This window comes from Caloenas nicobarica, chromosome 3 (genome assembly GCF_036013445.1).
Source record: "Caloenas nicobarica isolate bCalNic1 chromosome 3, bCalNic1.hap1, whole genome shotgun sequence".
Lineage (NCBI taxonomy): Eukaryota > Metazoa > Chordata > Aves > Columbiformes > Columbidae > Caloenas > Caloenas nicobarica.
In genome coordinates, this window is record NC_088247.1 from 38,882,646 (window position 1) to 38,909,423 (window position 26,778).

The 26,778-nt window shown below is 38.1% G+C and overlaps 1 protein-coding gene across 1 annotated transcript in view; it reads right to left on the reverse strand.

The window, feature by feature from the left end:
• Positions 1-26,778, reverse strand: part of RNGTT (RNA guanylyltransferase and 5'-phosphatase) — a 181,805-nt gene that overhangs the window by 64,361 nt on the left and 90,666 nt on the right. Inside the window, exon 12 of the mRNA XM_065630920.1 lies at positions 26,709-26,777. Within this exon, the coding sequence (XP_065486992.1) occupies positions 26,709-26,777 (69 nt within the window). The remainder of the gene's footprint in view (positions 1-26,708; position 26,778) is intronic.

The following is a 26,778-nucleotide window of genomic DNA, read 5'->3' on the forward strand; positions in this document are numbered from 1 at the left end:
GAAAGAAAATAAGACAGCACAGTAACAAATGCAAACAGTGATGGGACATTTAAGGTAATCTCAACATTTATGAATAATTTTATGAACAATATTTTTGTTAGCCGTCCTGTTGGCTGACCCAACATGAAAGAGCCAGCAGTCCCCATACTGCCAACTCTCAGAAAGGCCCATCAGAAACATGTTCTTTCATACCAAAGGAATTTAAGTTATGTAAAGATTAAGGAACATCATGACATATAGGGACATAAATAAGGGAATATCTATTGCTTAAGAGAAAGGGTAGACACTTGAACAAAAAGTCACAAGGAACAATTTTCTCTTAAATTAGAGCTTTGGTTTCTCATGGTCTCTTCTATCATCTGCTTTGGTTTACTAAGCTGACATGTTGTTTGTCCTCAGCTAACAGTGAGAGCCAACCTGCCAACCCTTCCCATCAGAGTTAACATGAATACAAGAAAAATAAAAGAATAACTTGGAGATGCACAGAACAAGAGTATTTAGTTGTTAGATCACTATTAATCCACAATGAGAAAATTTACACAATTTTACCCAAAAATACCCAAGAATGTCCAGTGTCTTTTAATAACATAGCGATCACTAGCATCACATTGCATCCATGCCATGTTAAATATTTGAAAAATGCAAAATTTATTGATGATAAACCTAACAGTTGTAGTTCTAACACGACAAAAGCAGGTGAAGAATTTTCTGTTTCCTGATGTAAGAATGGAAAGTTATTGTTTCCAAAATAAATTCACTGTATCTTGCTTCTCATTTCTTGATGAAAAGATGGTGCATGACTTTTGCTAGACAATAAGAAAAAGCAAGCTTTACACAACTGAACCCCAAATTAGCTCTAAACATTTTTAGCCATGGTTCTCCTACTCATGACAAAACTAAACTACTAAAAGCTTCTTCCGGAATTCGAATGTGGCTGGCTACAGTGCATCATCTTTTATTTTTTGATCACAGTCCTTAAATGGTTTGAGAGGGACGATCTGTTCTGGTTCCTGTTCAGGGCGCTATAAACCCCTTCCAAAAGTCAATATTAGAGGCACCTGCCTGACTTACTATTGTAATCACACGCATATACATAACTTTTATGACTAAAATATGTTCCAAGAACAATGGGGCAAAATACAGTTTTCGCAGAGACATTACTTGCTCTCTCTTCTGCAATTTCTTATTTGGCCAAAGACAATTACTACTACCAAGTATTTACTAACTAGTTCAAAGAAGAACTATGGGGAACACCAGTTTGTTAGGGTTGGGGTTAGGGTTGGGGTTAGGGTTGGGGTTAGGGTTGGGGTTAGGGTGAAAATTTAATTTATGAAACAGCTGCTAGAGCACGTATGAAGGTTGAAAAAGGTGTTGATTTTCCTGTATGGAAGAGAAGATTCATACTAACGGTTGCTCTTCAGTCTTTGCATCACTGAGGTCTTCAACTATTCCATAAGTATCATGTGTCAATCACACATAATCCTAAAATTTCGTATTAAGCCTCTACATGGCATGACTTCTAATTTATTCACTTGCAATAATCTTCCCAGCAAGATTACTGGACTGTCTACAGTGATGGATTTGTTAATATATACTCAAATAGTCAATTTCTTTATAAGTAGCAGGTCATATTTTTGAGACCTCATGGGCTACGAAGACCAGACCCAGTCTAACTGACTTTAGAAAACGACCTCAACTGGTTTAATAAATGGCTCCAAACCATTCTTTTACATATCATTTCTTTAAGGAGAAGATTAAAACAGGCTAATAGTCTTCAAGAGAGTAGAAATTTTCTCTTTTGTACAGAAATACCAGTCTCAATCAAAAAACACCCCATATTTTGTGTCAGAATGGTAAATTTGGACTGCTGCTGTATTCACGAGTACTAAATATTTCCTCCCAGTCACAAATGGGAGCATTACTTTCTGGTGGAACATACAAACAGGATTGAAATATACCCCGTCTTGAAAACTAAAGACCAAGATTTCTTCCGAGCAAAGTGAAAAAATTCGAAGCCCATTAAGGGAGGAGCAAAGGCTTCTTCCTGTTTCTATTTACTTCAGCCTGGAACATAAACCCTGAAAATGCCAGAGGCTCCTTTAGGAAATGAATTCTTATTGAGACAAGAAGAATGACCCAACCTCTCTGAGTGGCGGCGCTGACACCCTGAGGAAGAGCTGCATCCGATCGACAGAACAACGGCAGAAAGGCCCCACTAGAGCTCTGGTGTCCCGACTCGGACACCAGCCAACAGCACATGCTCAGGGAAGGGGAAAAACAGAGCAGTCCCATACGATATTTTTTATGACTACTCTCTCAGAGACTACCCATTTTTAGGCTCAGAGACCTCCTGATGTGGATGTGATTCAAATCTAATTCCTACCTATTTACTGATTTTTGGTTTACCCTGCATGAGCTTGCCTGTAAAACCATGTAAAACCTCTACCAGCTGTAAGAGCCCCCAGCAGAGTGTTCCACGCCCAGCCCAACCACACTGCAAGAAAAACCACCACCTTTTGTTAGTTCTGAACCAGCTTCTGTTGACTTCAAACCCTTGCACTCCCTAGGGCTCATACAGAGGTGGTGAGCAATCAAACCCCATTGCTTCCATGCTGCTCATGGCTTCATGTGCTTCTGTACACACAGAAAGACACTCAGCTCAGAGGCTATCATTTCACATGTGCAGTTAGTCTACATCTACCTGCACAGAGGTTTATGTGCTGTTTTATCACTCAGTCTTGTAAGGGCTTACTATAATTCTCCAGATGTAGCACCAGCCCTTGCTGATCCAGCAAGAAAACATCACGGTTCATCCCGTTTTCCATCTTGCTTATGTGCAGTACAGGTGACTCCCCACCCTGGTGAGGACTGAACAGGACCCCATCCCTTCACTCCTACTTTTTAATCAAGTGCTTATCTGTGTAAGAACCTTTTCTTTTAAGTCTCACATCTGCTTTAGTTTCTTCAAGAGGTTTTTTGTTAGAAACGTTGACAGAAGCTTTCTGGAAGTCTTAGCAGGGAATACCATATGATCCTTAATCAAATGATTTTTGATCCCTGTGTTGGAGACGCATAACTTTAAAAAGGCATGCAGTTTTCCCCAACTATATCATGTTTACCCAGATATCATCTACTGTATTCCTTATTATAGTTTCTACTCCTTTGTCCAGTACGGACGCCAAGCTTAGAGGCCTTACTTCTTCCCTGATCTTCCATGACACTTGCCCCCACCCTCAGTTTTTTTTAATTAGCATTGCATTTTCTACCCTCACATGCTTTGACACTAATGTGTATTTTCCCATATGATCTACTATACAATTTTTTCAAACTCCCTTTCCAAGACTGACAAGTTATATTCTCCTAAAAGTCAATAAGAAACCAACTTCACAACAGACAGGAATGACTATTCCAAGATCAGTAATGAAAAGCAGTGTTTTGACAGGACATACCTGCATACCTGTGATTGCACTGCTGGATTCACAATTTTGACTCAAGTTTAAATAGAAAATTAATTGGCTGACTTCCTTGAAGGGACGTGGAGGAGGATTTGTTCTTTAAGATGAAGTTATCTTTCTTGCCTTTACCTCTAGAACCAGCACAGTGTTAAACAAGCCTCAGCTAAACATTTTGTCCTATTAATAAAAGAATGTAGGAAAAATTATCTCTACCACACTTCAAGTTAGCCAAACAGATCTTACCTAGAAATCAATGGCAATAAATATACACTTTTGACTATGACACTTAATTCGACCATTGCCAAATAACACCCTTCTCACTTGCTACACTGAACACCTGCTAAAGGTAACATGCAATTCACAAATATCTTTCCAAAACAGTTACAAAGGCTTTGATGAGCTATCAGACTTCAAAGCTCATATTAAGAACAAGTTATACAACCCCCCCAGCCTTCTTCTGTTACCATGAAAGCCAGAAATTCACATGAGAATTCAACCAATTCAACCATTAGTAATCCCTGAGAAGGAGATTATTTTTTCTAACAGGTGAGTCTGTATACATGATACAGCAGCAGTTAGTTCTTGAGTTTGAATGCTAAGTGCTAAATCAATTTCTTTAAAGATGAGCTGGAGCCAAACAAGAATTCTGCTTGTTAAGTATGTGAAAACTTCACCTTAGATGAATCATTGCATACTGCAGACCTGTTCTGCCTGAAGTTATTCTATATTCTAATTCCAAAACAAAATGTGAAGCAATCTGTCTGAGACCAAACTACTCCCTAGCATTTTAAATATAGCATTCATAGCAACGATATCCTCATCACCACCCCCCGACAAATATGCATGTACATAACTACTTCTAAAACGTATCAGGTCCCATATAGTCTTCAATATAAAGTTAATGGTTCCATCTGAAACGTTTCAATCTAGTGTAACCACAGAAATTAGAACTCCACAGCAAAAATGTACATTGACAAATCAGAAACTATCTCAAATAGTTTTAAAGGATTGGACTAGATGACCTACTGAAGCCTCTTCCAACCTAAATTATTCTACAAAGCTCTAATCTCTCTTTGGATGCTTACAGGTTGCGTACAAGTTGCACTTACACTAGTATTTTAGTTTGCAAAAGTAATGAACTTCCAAAGCAAACTCCCCAGTTGTTCCTACTTAGTACATGTTAGATGAGACAGCAGGGCACCTCTGGTGCATGCAAACTGGATTCCATTTACATAAAACCAGACTTGAAGTTTCACTTCGGGGACACACCTACTGCACTTGACCCCATGATTATGGACACCAGAGTCCAAGGCAAAGGCCGTCCCACTGCAGTGTCACCCAGCACCTACCTCGCACAGATCAGCCCGAGTCATGCAGATATCCCACAACATCCTGAAATGCCACTTTGAAGAAATAATGCTGTCAGTGCTTTCAAGTTGGTCATGAAACCCCAGCCCTCAAATTTCTACCAACTCTGCTACTCACTCAGCATCTACCCAACTTTTCTTCTATCTTTGTATTATTATAGTTACGGTTATTGTTATTATTAAAATAAGTAATGGCCCTTTTGTGGCCATTCCCTCCTGGCAGAACCCCAGCCCCTTTCTTTCCATCATATCTTTCTTTTTCATGAGAGTACTATCAATCAGTATCACCATTGCTCAAGAGGATGAAGTCCAGGGACAACAGATGTGTCAGAAGTAGCATGGCAAATGTACCCCTATTATGAAGATCTCGAACTTCGGGAAGGAGCATAATAACCAACCTAAAATTCAGATGTACATCCAACACCCTGGGATTCAGAATCCTTATTGAAGACAGCCCCACAAAAAGCACATCCTCTGGTATCCCTCAGAAGCTGCTGAATCTCATCAATTCCTGATCCTATACTCAACTCCACAGGCTTAAGTGGATCCATTCAACTCATAGTTCGGGATTTTTTGTTAAGACCCTGATGGGCCATTTGAGCACTCCAGGGCAAAGTGATGGGTTGCTGGACATGCTGAACCCCAGATCCACTGCCCTGTCCCAAAAGTATCAAGTCTAGTTGCCCCCTTCCTCCACAGTTGCCCATAGAGGGGGCAACTCTTTTTTCCTCTCCCTACAGGTCATAAGAAAGGCTGGCCCTCAAAGTTCTGGTATCTGAACTTTTGCTGACACATTTCTTGTAGGTTGCACATATTCCTCCCACACAGGTTTTGGTTTTGCCTAAAGCCATGTGTCCTCTCAGCATTTGGCTTCAACGAGCGGTTCAGCAGAAAGCTGAAAGCCTGGGCAACAGGGATGTTTGCTGTCTATAATGAGGACGAAGTTTCACTCCAAACAGCTCCTTTCACATGGGGCAGACTTTGCTGCTCAGTATTTCGTAGGAGGAAGAGTGGGGTTGGTTTCTGGGACTGCATTCCGGGCAGGCAGTCCGGGCTGTGGGGTGTTGCTGACTCACCACGAAGACACCCACCTGGAAGACTGAGTAACTTCAGTCCAGACAAAACAAATGGTTCATTTATCCTAGCGACTGAAAAGGAAGAGGGGGTGGGATAACCAAGAGAGAAGTTCGTGTCTCAGCACAGGGAGGTATTTCCTTGACAAGGGCACCTTACAGGCCTACAAAGCCACATCAGGCAGCTCTACCTCCCTCACCTTTATTAAATACCATTCTCCTCAAGTGCAGCAGCAGCTAACGTGGGTCACCTTACACTTTCCATCCTCCATGTCTTCTCTCCCTCCTTACACCTCCAAATGGCAGGACGGTAGCAAATAACTCAGCTCCTTCTGCTACCTGGCACAGTGCTGCTTCTTGCCAGCTGTACCCTCCCTTGGGAAACTGGTCAGACCTGGCCCTGCAAGGTGTCCACAGGGCTGCTCAGCTGGCAGCCACGGGCACACACCAATTCAAAAAGAAGTTTGGAAAAAGAGCATAGAAGGCCCAGGGAAGATTTATTTGAATACCCATGCTTGCCCAAGAGGTATGGCAGGTTGACTACCATTGGAGAACGAGCGCAGGTGAGGGAGGAGGGGATGGGGTTAACCAAGACAGCTACCAGGAATCTACTAGTGTCCTTTTAAAACATCAGACCTGGAGCAGATGATCCCTGTTGTCCCTTTCAACCTGGTATTCTGTGATCAAATGTAATTTGCCACATTGCAAATGACATTAGGCCTTAACCACACTGAATATGCAACAAATTGCAATTAAGTATCCTTGAACAATAAATATAAATATTAAATATAAACCTTTACATGTCTAATAATTTTAAGTTTCAAAGAAGTTACCTTACTATTTAATATTTTAACACCAAGAAGAAACTTCTATCATTACATAAATGATATTCTGATATTCAGTTAGACTGACTTACCGGGATGAAGACGCTAAAAGCATTTTTAAAACATTCTAGAACACTCCACATTCACAAACAGTAAGAAATATTTATTCCGCTGTAAAATCCACCCATTTCCATTACCAATATTCTTCTGAGTTTTAATTAAATTGTTTGCAAGCAACTTTGTATCCAACATGATGCTAAAGCTTTCACTTGAAAGGAAAAAGTTAACTCCTGCAAACCTATAATAACAACACATCTGCTCTGCTTTCCCACTCAAATCAATGGTTAAATGTTTACTCTGAAGAGCTCTACTTAATTCTCAGGCCTCTTAATATCCATAGGGCAGCTGCTGCCCTACCCAGTCTAACAGTTTGCATTCAGCTGTGTAAACATAAAGACAGAATGATGACCCAAAATGTGTTTTTGTTTTCTCGCACTACAGATCCTGGATCATTTAAAAGAACCAAAAGGATCGATTATAATCCATCATTTCAGGCTAGACCTTAGAGAGAGATGAGCCAAAGAAACAGAAGTTGCTAACATTGCCAACGGATTATGTGAATAAGTCACATCAATGGATCAAGAAACCACAAGATGAAAGGCAACCATTGACTCGATTGTATATTCATAGATTTTTAAGACTGGAAACCATTACTGGGCTCACTGGGTCAGCTCTGTTGCATATAGGACAGAGGTTGAACAATAATGTCCATAATCAAGCTTATAATTCCTGTTCGAATTACAGCACACCTGTATGAAAGATCCCAGGTGATGCAGAAACCACAACATATATCTAGGGAAGTTACTATGGCCATTTCTTACACTTGTGCTTAAAAATGTATGATTATTTCTACACTGAATCTTGTTAATGCCTTAGTTTAGACTGAAGCCCAGCTCTCTGTGTAATTACTGCCCTTTTTTAAGATAAAATGACTGAGTCTCATGGCACGGGTAATTTTCTAGTTGGCTAATGTACATATCTTCATACTGTAATTTCACAAAATCCTGTAGAAGACTAGGCAACAGAACTGAACCTACTATTCTAATATTCTTTTCACTGCTTATGTATACAGTGGTATACAAAAGAAAGTGTATCTATACTTCGTATTCTTTTGCATTGCATTGAAAGGTGTTGATAACTGGCTGAAATAATACACTTAATACACTTGCTCCTAGATACACAGCCCACATTTGGCTGTATTCAAGCACCACCGTAAGACCAAATCCAGGTGAGCCTACATGACTGATCTTTTGCGAAAATAGAAAAGTTTGCTGGAAAAGCTAGAAATAGTAACAACATGACTGTAAACACATACACACACAAAAAAATTCCAAACCCTATCACTAAAACCTTTAGGAGCAACACAAAATGATTATAAGGCAGTAAAACAATGAGATGCTGAAGCTGAGATACAAACAATATTGGTTGATCTAAGTTTGGAGAGTCTGAAGAGTTCACAGGTATCTAAGAAATTTCTATCAATGAATGTAACAGATGAAACTTCGATAAATGCAGGTCAGCCAGGGAAAGATGTGTTGCATTTTACTTGGCTATACAGATTCCACTAAGAAAAGGCGCTTTAATTAATCTTCAACGGCGCTCAGTGTCTCTAAAATGATGAGGAGTCTTTTATTTAGAAAAACAAATCAAATATAACCAGTACGGTTTTCTTTCCTGTAGATGTTCGACATAATTTCTGTATAACCTCTTAAAATGTTAAAGCAGGCAGTTTTTTATAAATATGAATCAATTGCCCCTATACTTCTAAACGAAAGGTAGGAAGATGGGATTTGTAAGTACTCCTATGAGTGACAAAGCTACAAGAAATGCCTGGGTAAACACCAGTGATTTCCAAACACTGGTCATTTGTGAAAGGCATTTTCATAGTTGAATGAAAATAAAAGAATCTAAACACTGAATGGAAAATCCGTAAGAACACAAAATGGCTGCAGAGTTTGTACCACTCCAAAACATGATCCAAACGCTTTCCAACCTTCATGCAAACACTTTCTACATTTTGTATCAAGTCCTTCACCCAGCACACCCTGTGTCTAACCATGGACAGATGGCCATGATGCCCCGTCTAAAAGATGATGACCAAAAAAAAAAAAAAACCCAAAAAAACTCCTCCCTTTGAAAAAAACTCTTTTAACTAAAAAGAAAAGAGAATAATAAAAGCTGCTTTTAATGCTCAATGTTCTAAATTACTGACTCAAACCACCTGAACAATAAAAGAGCTGCAGTCCTCACTAAACATCACCTTTTTGCCTGGTTCAGTAATTTGATCAGAATACAGAGACATCCTGATGCTCAATAAATATTTGATCAGCTTGAAAATAAGGTTGTTAATGAACTCTGAATATTACGCAATGTACTGCTCTCACATTGTAGAAAGCAAATCTGTAGACAATAACTTTTAAAGCTCATAAAAGATGGGGAAAAGACAGGTCCCTTGGCCAACCTCAAATCATTTAGTGTCCAAAACCAAGCCAAAAGAATGATAGAGCCAACACCCGATAATAAAGTTTTTAATAACTCATTACTTGATACTGAAGTCACCAGCTGCTTTAACTCCATGTACTCAAGCAGATTTGTGTCAGTTATTCAATTCCTCCATCTTAAAAAGGAAAATAAAGAAAAATATTAACCTGTGTTCTAAGACACAATAACTGGTGTATTCCAGACATTTTTCCTTTACAGAGTTAAGAGATTGAATAGAAATTATACTTCTTAATACACTAGTACTGGTTCGCCAGAAGTGGCAGTTTTTATTGTGAAAATCTCGCTGTACCACAATTTGTCTCTTATGAAAATGTGACGTGAAGCTATATGAAGTAGAAAGAAAATGGTTATAACCAAAATGACTTCTGAAATATTAAGCTTAACTGCCATAGCAGACTGGAAAACAAAACACGCTACTAAAATGGACTCATTTAAAAAGTGCTAGATTGTATTTCATACTAAGGATTTTTAGATTTGAATGCAAATCAGGTTTAGAAGGTTAACCTGTGTGCAGAAACTAATCTGTTAATATTTTAATAGATATTTTTCAACTGCTTTTTTTCCAAAAGTGTCTCTGAAATTCACGTTAATGCAATATTTATATCGGCCTTCTTCAGTAATTATTGGGCTAAATGTCTTCTATGCTTGCATGTTAATTTAGCTTTATACCTCCAGCTTCATTGAACATCTTGTTTCACAACTATACTAATATCTTTTCTCAATATTCCATTAAGCAAGGAGAAAAATACCAGGAAATTTTCTTCATAACTGATGTCATTTACATATTAATCCTATTAATATTTGATAAATGAAGTTCAGTTCACAGCCAAAAAGCCATGTTTATAGCAATTAGAATGTAGCAGCCACAAAATTACTCATTGCTTCTTTTCCCGTCCGCCCCCCCGCCCCCCGCACATTACTGTCAGCCACAGAAACCTGTTCTTGGTCACTTCTGTTTGTATTCATCCTTTCACTTACTATCAGGATCTGGAACCAGAAATTCCAGCATCTCGTCTGAAGCAAAAAGAAAAAAGTAAATGGCTTCAAACTGTTGCCTAATAAATATATGGTCTCCAAAGGACTAACCAGTGTTTGCCATCAATTCTAAATTCTACTTTTTGCACATTAAGGTAACGGTTGCCAAGCTACATACTCCTACCTCTGTGACAAAAGAAATGTCCTAACAACAGAGCTTTAGTCGCCATCATAAAGGAACTGGTGATGGTCCATGGCTGCTACTTGACATAGCTTTATATTGCTATTGATTATTTTGTAATTTTCTTATTTTACACCATCTATTTTTATAATCTCACTAAATATTTGCTGTGTAAGTCTTCAGCAAAAATTAACACAATAATAAAAGCAATCAAGATACTTCAATATTCCTTCTGTTGCTTTATTTCATTCTCTTTTTTTCACTTTATATTGCTAACTTGAACTGAGATGGCCTCGGTGTGTAACCACAGTGTAATTTGTCATCAGGATGACAACATGACTACAGAATACTATTGTATTTACTTCCCCAGATGAAATTTTCTTTCTAATCGAGCTTCACAACTCACTAACAGCCTTAGACAGAAATTAATACAATGAAAAAGATCAAATCTATGTATTTTTTCCTCAATAACCTTTTAAAAACTACCCTTTAGTTGATAACATGTCAAATTTTAAATGTTAACATTCATTCCACTGTATGTTTAACACAACTTTATCCAAATTCATCTCCTGAGAGCTGTTTAAGACATTCCCTCTTAATTCACAGATACAGAAGCTGCTGACAAAAGATGAAGAGATGAGTCTGAAGAAGGCTGTCGGGACAATCAATACAGAAGCACTCCTATCCCCGGTCCCTTGCCCTTTATTTTTTTTTCCTTTTAGTCTCTTAAAGTAATGCTTATTATTCTTCTCCTCTCCCCTAGTGACACAAAAAAATCTTTGAAAGAACCTTAGGGGGATCATCTTCTTTCTATACTTCTACTGTGGAAAAAAAACCTTAGTTGCATGAAGCCAGTGATGTTGGAGGAAACATTAATTTTCATTGCATAAATGGCTAAGTGCAGTTGCTTCATTGCATCACTTGTTTTATGAACCTTACTTTTTATGTCTCTTCATATGCTTAAAGCTTCATGAATATCAGCCTAAACTTCCTCTCATTTCTCAAAGCCCGACGGCCCCAATCTCTCCTCATCTTCTGTCCTTTCATTTTTACTACCTCTGTCCCAACTCAAGCTCAAGTACAGTCAATTGAATTTACACCAGAGAGAGAGGGAAGTCAGTCTCTCAAAGGACTTATTTCTTTGTGGATGGTTAGTTTGTGATCAAAGGCTCTGAGAAATCTCACAAAAGTTGGGTTGGATCAGCAGGAAGTATTCGGTGCTTGAAGTCTGACAGCAGAAGCATCCCCGGTGTAACAAAAGAATCTCCATGAAGTGAGCAGCAGTTCTCTCGGCTGACTCACTGCGATAACCTGATTTGGAAGTTGGGTAATTTATCAGTATTAGAGACCACATTTGCAGGAGTTACAACCTGTAAACTTAAGGCTTCATCATAACATTGGTTTTGTTGACATTTTTCTTAAGCTACAATGATAATCAGTATTACCAGGAATAATATTTCAGCAAATCACCTTACAGTTTGGGAAAATCAATGAAAACTACCAACCCTAGACAGAAAGATGCAAAAACATCTTCCAAAATACTTCTTGAGGAACGTCAGCCTTGGAAAAAAGAATGAAGCCTTACATCAAGAGGCAAACAGTGGGCTAGAGCTTTAAGCTAATCTGAACATAAGGAGAAACGTACAAGTACAAACTAAGAAATTGCAGCATGCTGGTCTCAGACACAGTCTAATTTCTCTTTTTAATTCCAGAGCTAAAAAGCCCCTAGAGCTGAACAGATACGCATGAAAGATGATGCACAGGATTGCCAGCAGGATTTTTTTCTACATGTTGCCAAACGTATGTTACACAAAATTGTCATTAAGGGGTAGCTTATTACATTTTACAGGGTTACAAATCTCCTTGAATTAAATATTTATGAGTCTTGCCTGGAATACTAAATCCTGCAGTATTTTATAAGAAACAACAGAACTAGCCTTTTCAACTACACTTTCTAATATATAAATTATAAAATGATGAGTTTAAATCATAATAAATGCATCATTATATATGTGGATTAAAATAGCGAACCCCATATTTTACATCCTTAGTTTCACAAGAAAGCATTCATACAACACGAGAGTAAATCCAACCAGAAGAACTCAGCATGTGCTTCACAATGCTTTCGCTTTGCAAGCTGATGTGCTTGGAGATGAAAAGCAACATGGAAAAAAAAAATGTACATTGAAAATATTACTATGTGTTTTCTCTTTCAAGTCTGCTACAAGACTAATAAAATTTAAAACTGCATTTTCAGGAGAGTAATTTGGATAATGAGAAGGGAAAACTCCTCCTCTAAGAAGAAAAAACATAGCATGCCGAAGGAGACAATGAAAGGATCCTGCCCACACCTTGTGAGAAATTAATCCTTGTAGTTCTGACTTAGGAACAAGCAAGTCAGTGGCTCTGGGTAAGAAGAGGTTAAGTCGAACAGGTTAGCCATTTGCTGAGCACTGCAAGTAAAGGGAACAGAAGTGTAGGTTGTATGTAAAAACAGTCACTCAAAGAACTCCAGCTACTGTCAAAATTCATTGCTGCCCCTCTTGGGGAGCAACATTCTCCCACTAAAAGCAGTGGTTCTGATACCGGTTGCTAATCTTGCCTTGTAACCAACTTGAAAACACAACAAAGCAATAGTTTCAGCCACATCAGATTTTTTTTTTACCCCTTCTACAGGGCATGAGCACACAAATGCTGATCGGACATGCAACACAAGATCTCTGGTTTCAATACTGGGATCAAGCAATTGCCATGAAGAACCTCTTCCAACTTCTCTGCTGCTGGCAGAGACCTTCCATTCTGTTACTGGCAAAAAGGTTTCCGACAGTTCCTAATCTCTGTCACTTTTTCTCCTTTTTCTTCCCTTAAATGTTTCCTCTCCTTTAATTACAGCAGATGTTAAACTAATGGTTTAGGTAGCTGCTCTGAGCAGACGGGCAGCTGAAGGTGCAGAGAATTAGGGGAGGGGGTGACTTTTACCATTTGCAAAAACAAATGCCAACAGGTTTAGCAGCTTTTAACACTGCGACAAGCAAGGGTGGGGGATGAGAAAGAGTGGTTAACCACAGCTTTTCCACAAACAAATGTAGAACATATTTAAAAGATGGAATTGCACTTCTGAAGTCTGCTCCTCACAGGACCAATTCCTCATCAAGTCAACATTGAAATGTTTGATGTGCAGCCACTGGACAATTCTCGGAGAAGCAAGCAAACTTGAGCCATTTCACAAGAAGTATTTTAATATCTGATATCCTTCTAAAAGCTTTTTCCACCTACTCAGTTTCCCATGCATCCTTTTTGCTAATGTCATAAAAAGACAACAGTCCTTCCTTTATCTTCTAGAACATAAAGCTTAGTATCTGTGTCATAACTGAGAATGACATAGGGAAAAAATATTATCATTGGTTCAAGTAAGAATCTGTGACAACACCTCCAAGATAAAGTGAGTTTATCATTCCAGTGTAAATGTTACTCAAACGCAAAGAGATTAATAACGAGCACGCTAGTATGAACTCTGAAACAATGCACTAGATTATTGTGAAGCACCATCCTATATGTGAAACAACTTTATTAGAATCCTTCAAAAATTTGCTTATAGCAGAGTGAGAGAGGAGAGGTACAGAGATGGCAGCAGAGTGAACAAATCCACCTACTGTCAATCCAGCAGGTTCTCCAAAAGGATCAGAGACTCACATAGAGCAACACCACTCTTGACACCACAAACCGTAAGTATCATGCTCACTTTATGAGCTGTCCTGTAAGAACCTTTTCTCCTGTATATGATGTCCTCAACAGAAGGAGAACATAACTGTTATAAACCAAAAGCATTTAATAAGTTATTTCTTGAAATTTAAGGATTCTAAAGCCTGGACAAAGAACATGAACCTTACAAGTTAGCAGATGGGGAATCAGTGGTTTTGGCAGAAAGATCTAGAAATTTAGTTCAAGTGGAAACCAAAGACATCTTGGCTAAAATAAAGCTATAGCAATTATTGTTTTGGAAGTTGAGGGAGGATATTAGGTGAAGTACCATTCCTTATTTACTAAAATACTAAAATAGGTGGACCAAAATTCTAGTGGCATTAAACAGACAATTCTCAGGTCTTTAGGCTTCCAGGAATATTTCTCCCTCAGCCACATACATACATTTGTGCTTTTAAAATGCGAAATTGAGAAAACTCCTGAAAAAAATGGGTTTCAAAAGGAGTATCAGCTCAAGTCTAGACAACTACTTATAACTGTTGCAAACAGACATATTACAGAACAATTTGCTCCAAGAAGGTATCACGGAGAACCAAGGTTTTAGACTCCCACTCGCAACTGGGGGAAAAAGAGAGACCATTTAAAAAAGACACTCTAGGAGACTAAAAACTAATGAGAAGAGTGGTATACAAAGGGAAAAACTGTCAACTGTTCATTAGGAACACAAGGCAAGCAATTTTGTCTTAGGGGTGGGTAAGAATACTGAATGGTGTTTAACTCACTGCAACCCTCCCCTTCATCAGCCTTTGTACAGGAGACACACAGCGATGTTTAACAACCAATATTGTTCCCTAACTCCTTATATTCAAGCACCTAGGGATCACATCCAGCTGTATTTAAGTATGTGCAATCTTACCTAAGAGAACTGTGACCATATGTGACCGCAATCAGAAATTTTCAATGCAGGAGAAATGCAAAAGCTGCCTGTAGATCACTACCATGACATTGCCATAACAGTTACTAAAGAAACTCCCCTTTATGTAAAGCTCCCAAGTATTTCACATCTCAAAATCACTTCTTTCATCCTAAGAAAAAAATGGCTTTTGCAATCTACCCCTAGGCCCGTAAGCTGATTCTTAAACACTGAGGTACCTCATGACTTGATTTAAAATTTTACTGCAATCCAAAATTCTACTCCAGTACCAGGCAGATCTCACAGTATAAAGCCATTAGCTACACAGCCAAGTACATTTTTTTCTAAAACCAGTAAAACTCTTCTTTACTTCTTTACTAGCTGTGGGGTTTTTTAATTAACCAAAATGTATACAAGCAGAGCAGTATATATCCAGTTAAAATCAAGCTGGAATATCTAATCTAGTCAAAAACATTATTAAAAAAACCCTTGCCTTCTGGATGCTATAAGTTTTAATAACTTTTTTCCTCCATTTTCTTCCTGGCCAGTCCAGTTGCCATTAATATTCCTAAGAAATGAATTAATATACGTTTGCAGTGAGACACTGCAGAGTTTCAGATGTAATGGAATAACACCCACCAAATTTGACAGAGGACAAAACCCTACTTCTTTTGAAGGCCTAGCGAAATATACAAGCAAATGTCATGGAAACGGAAGCTCTCTCCATGGTAACATCATCCCTGGTATGATAGTTAACCACTCTCATTTCTAACACGCTCCAAGACAAGATATTAGTTTAATTCAAATTTTCATTTGGTATTTGTTCTATAACATTGCATATATCTAGCTGCTGTCAAGATTTAATAAAAACATTAATATTTCACAAGCATGCAGTATCAAAGCCAAAGCTGAACGTAAGTATAAGGGCAAACTGATCAACTGTGATAAAGCAAATCTGAGTAACACTGTCTTTCAGAAAAAGAAGACGACACTGATGGCAGCATAAAGAACAATTATATTACAGCTCTTCCCCACTATGCTACCTGACTCTGTGCAACAACTGCCAGATGTGCGACAGTGTCTCGCACGAAACACACAGAAGGAACTACAGAATAAAAGACACGATTGATAATTGCAGCTCAGCAATCCTTGTTACCTGCCTTTATACAGAATTTAAAACTTTTTATCAGCCAACCCAGCAGCCAAAATTCTCCAAACCAGCTGAAGACCCTTACTAGCATTGCAGCGGCCCTCCACAGACAGACCGGCTTAGTGTGCAGCAATCAGAGCCATGGGAATGATTTTCAATGAACAATTTATATGACAAATTAGGTGCCGTTTGTGAGCTATCTGTATGCAGCTCATGACTCTGATGAGAAACTACTATGCAGATTTATTCTGTGACGATGTTTGCGAGCCTATTTTCTGACCTGATCACTAGTGCTAAGTTCCACTTACCTGTCACTAGATACAAGGCACATAGTGCTACGTGCCCCTTCATTCCAGATACTGGAAAGGGACAGCAGTGCAAGGGTGTAAGAAAAATATAGTTCCTGTAATATTTTTGCAAGTAAAATACCAGGTCTTGCATAAACAGGTACAGCTAGCACAGAAAATACAGTTCATCCGGCAGAAGTCTTAAAATGTGAACAAATATTCACAAAAATAGTCTACCTGGTTGTTCTGGCTCATATGCAAATTATGAAGAGTACATTCATGTTCTCTTCTGGTTCAAGTATTTCAATGAAATGCAAAGTTTAAACCAAATCCTTTAACAAAAATGAAAGCATTGTGACTGCATTACTTAAGCTGTCTGAAAATGCAGAAAACCCTTTTTCAGTATCCCTCATCTGAAAAACTACACAGAAAATCTTCACTTTTTGTTTGTATACCTAATCAATAGAAGGGAGAGGGACGTTTTCTGCAGTTTTAGTACATGGAAACAGTATTGTGCTTTACATTTTAGAGAGTGGTGTTGTTTCTCCTCAAAAAAATCAAACACATTCTCCCAAAAGCATGTTAGTGCTCTGAAAAAGTCCTGAAGGTTTCAGAAATACAATATACCTGACATGGTCCACTAGACAGATGTTTATTTTCCTAACACAATAATATCTGTATTACCTAAAACTAATAACTTTTTTTTTTAGTATTCTGTAAGTAACACACAAAACAATAACGCTTGTGTCTACTGTTTTTTCATATTTGGCCTTTTAGCCAGCTATGTAAGGGGAGAAAAAAGCAAGCCCCAAAAGCCAAACAAGTGTGAATTTGCTTTGCTTGACTTGACCCAATGCTAAGATTGTTGCAAAGGAACAGGCTGCCTAAAAACTAGCAAAAACTCACCCCGTCATTGTTTTCTCTAAGTAAATTTTCTTTTTTTTCCTTCACCTTTGCTCACTACAGTATGCATCAGACATCTTCCAGAAAAGATTTACATAGAAAATTGGTACTTCACATTTTATACATGAAGACAAAAGGAACAACCTTGAAACTGTTGTTAACCACATAGCAAACTTTTTTTTCATCTGTTCTGAGCTCATCCTAAGAGCGTTGGATCCTGACATCAACTTCCTTTTGCTAAATATTGGACTGTTTCCAGGACTACACAGAATTATCTTTTATTCTTCTGTTGTTCCTTTTGCTCATTACCAGCAGAACAAGCCATATTTTCCCTTAAGAATGGCAACATCAATTCACAATCTGACAAGTCCCTAAGACACACATTTTAATTGCTCTCCTACATTAATAGTTCTCTCCAGAGAACCTCATGTTACATCAAACACATGGTTTTGTTTCAGTGGTTGGATGAATATACAGATACAAGATCTTCTTGGGATTTCCAGTGGAAACAAGCAACCTACTGTTTGTCAGTTCAAACTTGGCAAAACTTTCAGACAGCATTTAACAAGTGGACCAATCGTTTCTTTAATGAACAATTCAAAGTGCACAGAATATCTGCATTTTGGAAGTCTAGGATATTTCTAGCTAAGACTTCTCATTTTTCCCTCTAAGAACAAACCAGCAGGTCTGTCGCAATTGTGCATTCCTCTGTCTCGGAGCAAAGCTTCAAGAGGAACACGGAGAAGATGAGAATTTCATTTCAGAAACACAACTAGCAGCATTAAGAGAAAAACATGCTTTATCTTAAATAATACCTGCAGGAATTATGGAAGCAGTTTTCATCTGTTTCTTATCTCTGACTTCTACAGTTATGCAATGAAGTCTGGCACTGCCCTTCTAAATGTACTTAGAAGAGTATAACCTGTATGATACAATCACATCTAAATTATTCAGCATGCATGTCAGTGGAAGACAATGGAATTTTCTTAAAAGCAATTTATAGCTTTCATATCGAGGCTCAAGGCTCCCATTTTAAATCATATGTTAATGGCCTTGGTTCACGATTTTGGGAATGTCAAAAACTAGGAGAGCTGATGAATGGAACAGGGAGCACAATTGCAACTGAAATGAAGTTACTGGCAGCCAAAATGAGATCAAATTATCACAGCTGTGCTCTGTTATGCCTTCTCAATACAGAACACTATTCCACAGGCCCCTCTGAGCCTTGCAGAGCATACTGTGTTCCTGCACAGTACAGTGCATGTGATTATTTCAAATGTGTTGTCACCAAATATACAGTTACCTTCAAAGATTTATCTGATAATACCTGCTAGCAAGTAAAAGACATATTTTGATAATTACAAAAATACAGTTACCCAATTGTGATATTGATAATCCATTTTTAAATTTACTGTCTGTAAGAACAGTGACCCAGTAAACATTTTGAACTAAGAAAAAGTAAGAATATTTCATGAAGGATCTTCATGGAAACCTAAGAGGTCTGTTGGCTGTCTTATTCTGGCATGCACAGGAAAAAAAGACTGGGAGAAAACAATTGCAACACGGTAGTTATTCCAGTAATTTTCCTAAATCTTTCCAGTTTAATAGAAAGAATATAGATGAATCATACAAGAGAGATTCTGTTTGTTCATAACTATTCTGGGACCCAAAGAAAAGAGTTTTCATTAAATACTTTCCACTATATCTTCCAGTTTCCAAGTCATTCCTGATCTACCAACATCTCAATCCTCGAAAAGATTACTGTAAAACTCAGGAGGAGCAGAAACACTGCCATGGAGACAACTGAGCGCTTGATTGACGGCATCTTGTGTTAGAGATCAAGAGCTCAATCAGCAACTTGGATGATTCAGTAAAGAGTTCCCACTGATATGAAGCAGAACCTCTCGACTTCCTATCCAGCCATCAAAGAGATTTGTTTTTCAAAGCTGATCCACCTCACATATAAATAAACCTAATTTGTGGGATACACACTTACTCTATTAAAAGCACGTTTGCTTTGCAGAGGCTGAATAATTGCTTTGGTATTCTCACCTGAGTATCACATTTATAGTATATATTCCTAACGTTTATTTATTTCTTTCAGTTAGAAAGTATGTGTAATCTGACATAGCTGGAAGCACAAAAGAGAGTTCACTCAACAAGCTCCTTGGCATCTAGCTTTGAAGCAAAGCAGCTATGCAAAAATCATCCTTGAAAGCCTTTATGAATGATGATTCTGGCAATCCTAATACAAAATATATCTTTAGTCTCCCAACACTTAGAACAGTAGTATCCACAAAAAGCATTTTTTTCATCTCCTAAACAACACATACACCAACATCACCATATTAATGTCAACTGACAATCCTGAGGATGACTAGTACACGTAACGTAAAATGTAACAAAGATCTTTCCTGCCTAATGGCCATTGGCAGGCAGGATGATTAAACTGCACAACAGAAGTTCAAGAGCCTATTTAGATGGCTCCCACAAATGCAATTCACTGCCTGAGAAATGTGAGAACATCAGATGGAATAGGTCATAAACAAACAAATAACAGTCCCATTAGAGCTAACACTTTTCTTAGGTAATCAGACTCAAGGCACTGACATCTATTCAGGCAGACATAAAAAAGGAACTATCAGGTTAAACAATTTTGGCAAATAGCATATACATCTGCATCTCTAAATGTACTGCAGGACCAAAAGCAGAAAGTTAAACAATGAAAACTTTTGCTATGCCATTACCTTACTATATTCAGACCTAAAAATAATTCATAACTTCCCTCTTCTTTTTGGCCATTTTTTGTCAAGTGTGGACACTAGGAGTTTGTACCGTAAGAAATGTTCAAATTTCCTGAGGTGTGAATTATCTCAGGTTCTTGGAAAGTAAGTGGAAATGATAAAAATCTACTATCTTCAAAAATCATGGCACTTTAACATGGGAGTCTAACAATTTAATTGAGTGCTAATTAATTTAATTAGACCTTACTTATGGTGTTTAAGTTAGCATTTCTGTAATTTTTTTTCTCCATTTTCTTGTTTTCTGATTTAGAAAAAGAGAAAAGAGATCACCTCAAGACAGCAAAGATAAACTTGAATTGGCATAAAAATTTCACTTGTATAGTCATAGCAAAACTCTCAAAGACATACTGTACATTGCTAATAAATGAGTATGTTCATAAAGCACGATAGAATTGTATATTTGAGATATGATTAGCTACTTAAGAGACAAACTGCGAGGAACATTGCCATGGAAATTGAATCTAACAACTATTCATAGGCAGAAAAGAGTTGTAAAGCTCAGTGGTATTTCAGGAGATTGACAGCAAGTTCTCTGTTATAGGAAAACCTACAACGGCACAAAAAGTGTGCGCGGATGTAACAACAGCATCCCCTGACTAGTAACAGATTCGGTCATGAACATTCCCCGTGCAGAGGAAATCACATTTAGGAATGAGATATTCCAAAGATACATGAAAGGTTTTGGTAGTGTTGGTCAACACAAAGACAGATGAAAATTATGCTGTCCAGTTTCTCTTCCATTCTGCTACAAACTCTAGAGAAAAATATAAAGCAATCTTGGCATCTATGTTAAGGAATCAAAGTGCTGAGCTCTTCTCCCTGGGATTCAGTGACAGGACACACAGGAACAAGTCAAAGCTACACCAGGGGAGGTTTGGACTGGACATGAGGAAGCATTTCTTTACCGAGAGTGTGGTCAAACACTGGAACAGGCCTCGCCCCAAGCATGTCAGTGTTTAAAAGGCATTTGGGCAATGCGCTTAACAAATTGCTTTAACTTTTGGTCAGCCCTGAAGTTGGACTAGGTGATTGTCATAGGTCCCTTCCAACCAAAATAGTCTATTCTATTCCATTGCCTCCAGATCTTCTATGAATCGCCACAAAATTAGAAAGCTAAATACAGAAACTTGTATATTAGAAGCAAAAAATTTTGTTATATGATTCTTCCCAAGCCTTTATATATTGGCTTTGCTACTGAGACCATATCTGAGCCCATCTAAAGCCATTATTTGCTATTATGACAGAAATATTTAACAATAACAAATGCCCCATCACAGGTAAACGTGATGTCTGAGTTTCAGAAATATGCCAGCAACTGACCTCATCTATGTTTAAAAATTCAGAGGATCCAATAAAATGTGTACTGTGGAAAGAAAGGCTTATCGATCATACAGGATTATTTAGGAGAAACTGGCACTGTTAAAATGAAAGAAAACATGGCCTTTTGGAGATATTTTATTTGGTGGTATCTTTTGGAGATATTTTATTTGCTGGTATCTTTTGGAGATATTTCATTCAGTGTTAACTTCAATGATTTTGGATGAACTTTTACAATGACAGAAAATAACACAGCCTATTATACAATGGGAATAGCACAAATAATTAACAGGCAACCAAGCATTTCAGATCACCACTAAGTCTGCCACGGGAGGGGAAGAAAGATATATTAAAAACTTATGCAATGTTGGTCAGTAATAAAAACCTGTTAATTATTCTCCTTTCATTTTAAAGGCTAAGCTTTTTGTTAGTATTCAGTAGGGAGAGTTATGTGCTAAATAATTCAGCCATTCTTTAAAAAACATTTATCTTGGAAGAACAGAGCTCAGCAGCTGACCTTCCTTCCCGAGAAAAATCCCAAACCCACACAACTGAACTTTATTCCTCATCCAAAATAGGAGCATGGAGAAGTACCAAACAGAAGTCAGACTGAGCCAATGCAAAATCACAGAGCTCAGGAGGCAAAAAGATGGAAGAGAAGATAATAAATTCTGACATGAGCTTTCCCCAGATGCTCAAAAAGCATCATTAGGCCTTCCTAACTGATGGCCAGCTAGCCCCCTTTGAGGTGGCTGAAGTAAGAAAATAATTCCTACATCATTTTCCCAAGTGAGGGAAAATAATAGTTCTACCCAGCAAGAAAGTCAGCTATTAAAGAGATTGCTAGCATCAAAATTAGACAGTCTGAGATAACCTAGCAAAGGTGCGATTTACAAGGCAGATAACAAAAGTAATTTCACTGATGAGTGGGCATGGGTCAGAGAGCCGATTCTGCCATCAGAAGATAAGCGGCCACTTTTGAGATTTCCATTAAAAACACACAGGCTGGCAAACTGAGTTCTAAAACAAACGTAAGAAGTTGTATGCTGTTTTGAAGTAACCTTTTAGAAAAAAGGATCGAAAGCTTCCAGTCTTTACATAAGCATTCAGAACCTGTGAATAAGCTGTTTGGCGTTTACCTGCAAACTAATTCACTCTTTGTCTGGGGCATGATCACAGGGCGACCTACCTGTCCATGAAGTGTCCTGCTGGCCTGTTTCACTCCTCCTAATTAGCACTTAGCTTCGGTCCCTGCTCTGCCAACCTGTTACACGTAGAGGGATCAGAAAGCTGATCAGATGGAATGGAGCTGACTTAGCCATATGGGAGTTACATCAGTAGCATCTTAAATGGATAGAAAATGACGCAGGGAAAAGAAGCGTTAGGGTGAAGCGGCATAAAAGGGAAATCAAAAGGCATGTGGGAAATGGGCTATTGGATAGAGAGGATGCATGAAAAGGAAAAGAGGAAAGGAAAAGAATACAAAAGGAAGAAGAGAAACAATAGTAAGAAAAAATTGTCTTATATTTGTCTCTCACCATGGAGTTGCTAAAGAACGGTAGGTTAATGTAGGGTATGTGCAGTGGCACACCACGAAAAACACATCACACCAAATCACCTACAAAGCAATTTTAAGTTATAAACAGCGCAAAACCCTCCATCACTTCCACTAAACATGCTCTTCTCATGATCTGTGAAAGCTTTCAGTCTCTGGGAAGGGCAGAAGGGGGAAGAAGAAGGGAGGCCTCAGCCACTGCCTTTCAGTTGTCATTGTGAAATTAAAGCTCCTGTATACTCTGGGCAAAAACCAATATAAACAATTCAGGTAACTGCTGAATTAGTTAGGAATAATAACGTTCAGTTAGCATGACCTGCAAAATAAACTAACTTGCGCAGGGAGAAAACAATCTCCTTAATCCTTAACGTTGTTTCTACCATCACCAATCACGGTGCAAAATAATTTCTGCTTCAGTACAAGAAGCTTGATATTCATAACATGAGTTTAGATGGAAGACTAACAGAAGAAAATAAACACCATTATACTTAACTGAAACCCTAAATTCGGTAGTAAAAGTTTCCACAAATCTCTTTTCATTAAAGAATATCAATTTCTCAAAATGAACTAATTCACAAGGCACTTGATGCCAAATCTCTTCAAACCCAAGAGAAAACTGAGAAAAGCCGGAGCTCTTAGATGCTAAAAGCATAACTCCTATTCACAAATCATTGTGGGTACTTTGATTTTTATTTTAAATCAGAATTAAACCGAACTTAAAACCAAAATATTCTTTCTGCATCCGTGTTGACTCCCAGTACCAGTGTTGACTATAGCTCATGGGGAATGTATCCATACACTCAGGTCTTGATGCCTGTGTCTAAGATGAGAGGTCAAAAGGAACATCTCAGAGCAAACTGAGATGGAGAGGAGAGGAGACCTCATCGCGGTCTACAGCTTCCTCACAAGGGGAGGAGGAGGGGCAGGCACCGATCTCTTCTCTTTAGTGACCAATGACAGAACCCAAGGGGATGTCAGGAAGACGTGCCAGGAGAGGTTTAGGTTGGACATCAGGAAAAGGTTCTTCACCCAGAGGGTGGTGGAGCACTGGAACAGGCTCCCCAGGGAGGTGTCACGGCCCCAAGCCTGACAGTGTTCAAGAAGAAACTGGACAACGCCCTCAGACACATGGTGTGAACTGTGGGGTTGTCATATGCAGGGACAGGAGTTGGACTCGATGATCCTTGTGGGTCCCTTCCAACTCAAGACATTCTATGATTCTATGAAAAAGGGAAAAACAAACAAACCCAAACCACACCACACCACCACCGAAAATACTTTCCAGCAGTCTGAACTAATATGCTCAACATTCTTTATATTAAATAGTTAACTTCTGTGTTCTCCTTTAACTGCAGGATGTTTCAAAGAGGTGGACCCAATTTGAAATCGCTGTATCTCTGCAACCACGAACCATCCATGATTGAAACTCTTACCACTGGATGCCCAGCGCACAAACAGCCCCTCACCTCAGCCATTCACGAGATGGCAACCCTGCAGCTGCTTTGAAATTGGGTCCATCTTTTTGAAACACCCCGTATCAAAAGCATGGAAAGTGTGGGTATTTTTCCCAAAAAATTTTCCTGTCTGTAAATGGTCACGTTCCACTCATTCTCCTCTGCTGTCACTTTATCCTTCTTTGTGATTTTGCTTCAATTCCTGTCTACTTTTGTTTTCTTCTCCTCAAAATGCACATGAGACTTCAAGAGGTCCCAAAAGATGTTCTTAAATTTCTCTGGTGTTCTAAAACTCAGCATCATTTCTGTCTCTTTCTTTTTCTGCAAGATCAAATATGTCAATAAAAATGGTTGCTAAGAATTGTTTTCTCTGGATATGCCACGGTCTCTTCACTTGAGACAAACTGGTTTTATAAAGGTTTCTAAGTCTCACCATGACCAAAATTCAGGCCTCTACCCCAATCAACAATAGGAATCTTTCTCTGCGAAATGATGCAATACACCACACACATAACTGCAACTATAACACAAAAAGAAAAATTCTTTCAGTTAGTATTCTCAAGGGAGCATTTATGCATTGTTGTACTCTGTTGCCCTTGCATTGTTGCCTATTAATTTATGCCCTCTGTACAACATAAAATAAAAAAAAGCAGTGTTGGCTATCTATATCAGCTTCACCCTTTTCAGTTAATCAGCTTTAATACTTATCTCCCAATTAATAGGTCTATAATAATTTCTTCTGCTCTGAATATATTATTTATATTTTCTCAACTACAAAAGCCATTTAGGAAACTGCACATTGCTTAATCCAGGAAAACCAGTTTAATAACACATACAACAAACTTAAATTCCATAAACCCTGAAATAATACTGAAATTTGAACATTAAATTAGACTAAACAAATATATCTCATATTTTAAAGATGGAAAACCTTTAGAAGCATTTATGCAAGAAAATGAGTTCTTTGTTGGGTTATAAATTTCTCAGTTTGCTAAATCAGAAAAGAAAAGTTCTAGAAGCACAAAACATATCAGCTATTAATTTCCTGTAACAACATCAGAGAGGCAAATTCTTCAGTAATTTTATTCAAGTAGAAAAGGTAATTTCAAATTTAGCTGTAGTAACTCTCCATAGCTTAACCTCTGATATTCAGGAAAGTAGTTCTGAGAAGCTTTGACAATTGCTTTAGATTCTAACAATATTTTAGGATATCATCAGGAATTCTTATGAAGTATATGAAAGTATGAATTTTCTTTATCCTAGTAGTTTTGGTGGTATAATTGCTGAGTTTGTGGTTAGCTGACGTAGAACTTGCAAAAGAGAAGAAAGGTTAACCTTATTTCCAGATAGGAATGCCATCACTCTTGCTAAGATCTACAATATAGGAAGCAGACCAGAAAAAAGTGTTATCTGGAAAACTAAATACAAATGTTTTCTGAGTAACTGTAAGGGCAGAATTATCTGTCAAACTTGAAATAATAAAAAATATTTTTTTTTTAACAAGCGAAGAAAAAATCAACATGGATGATGTTACAGTCACTATCTATGCCGATATACAATACACATTGCAGTATATCCATTCCATCAGAGTCAACAGAAGCAGCAGTAGGATGGACGAGACCATTCTACTGACTTGCTTTAAAGCCACTCTTCCTGCGTGAGAACCACTTATATTATTTTTTCTGGTTGTCTGCAGTTCTTCCGGTGACTTCACCCCACCCTAGTCATACACCTTTATACTGGCAGACAGGGCTCAAGAATGTATCATGCTTTAATTGCACTAAAACAACATAAGCCGCAAATTTCAACTAGATTTTAATGTGTGAACGTCCTTGAGAAAGAAAAATAATTAGTGAGGCTCAAATCAAGGGTTGAAAGATTCACAGAACTCATGCAGTCAAAAAAAATCCCTCCTTATTTAGCAGCACGTCACAGTAAACACCGGAAAAGAACATGAGCTGATTCCTGAAAACTACCATCATGGTTTGATCCGACGTCACACATACTACAAATTACGTTGCAACCAGTTGAATTTAAGTAGTCTGAAGAACTGGAAAAATCAGAACCAACACTGCAAAGTAATCCTGACCAAAACAAAGATTAGGCAGTAGATGTGAGGATGAGTGGGGAGGGTGAGAATTTCATTTGAGCGTGAAGGGAGAAAAATCCATTTTTACGCTACTTACTCCTGTAGGCTGAAATATCAGTCCATCCACTTCATGGCTAACTTCTCTGGCAAAGCTTCCTTCCAGGAGC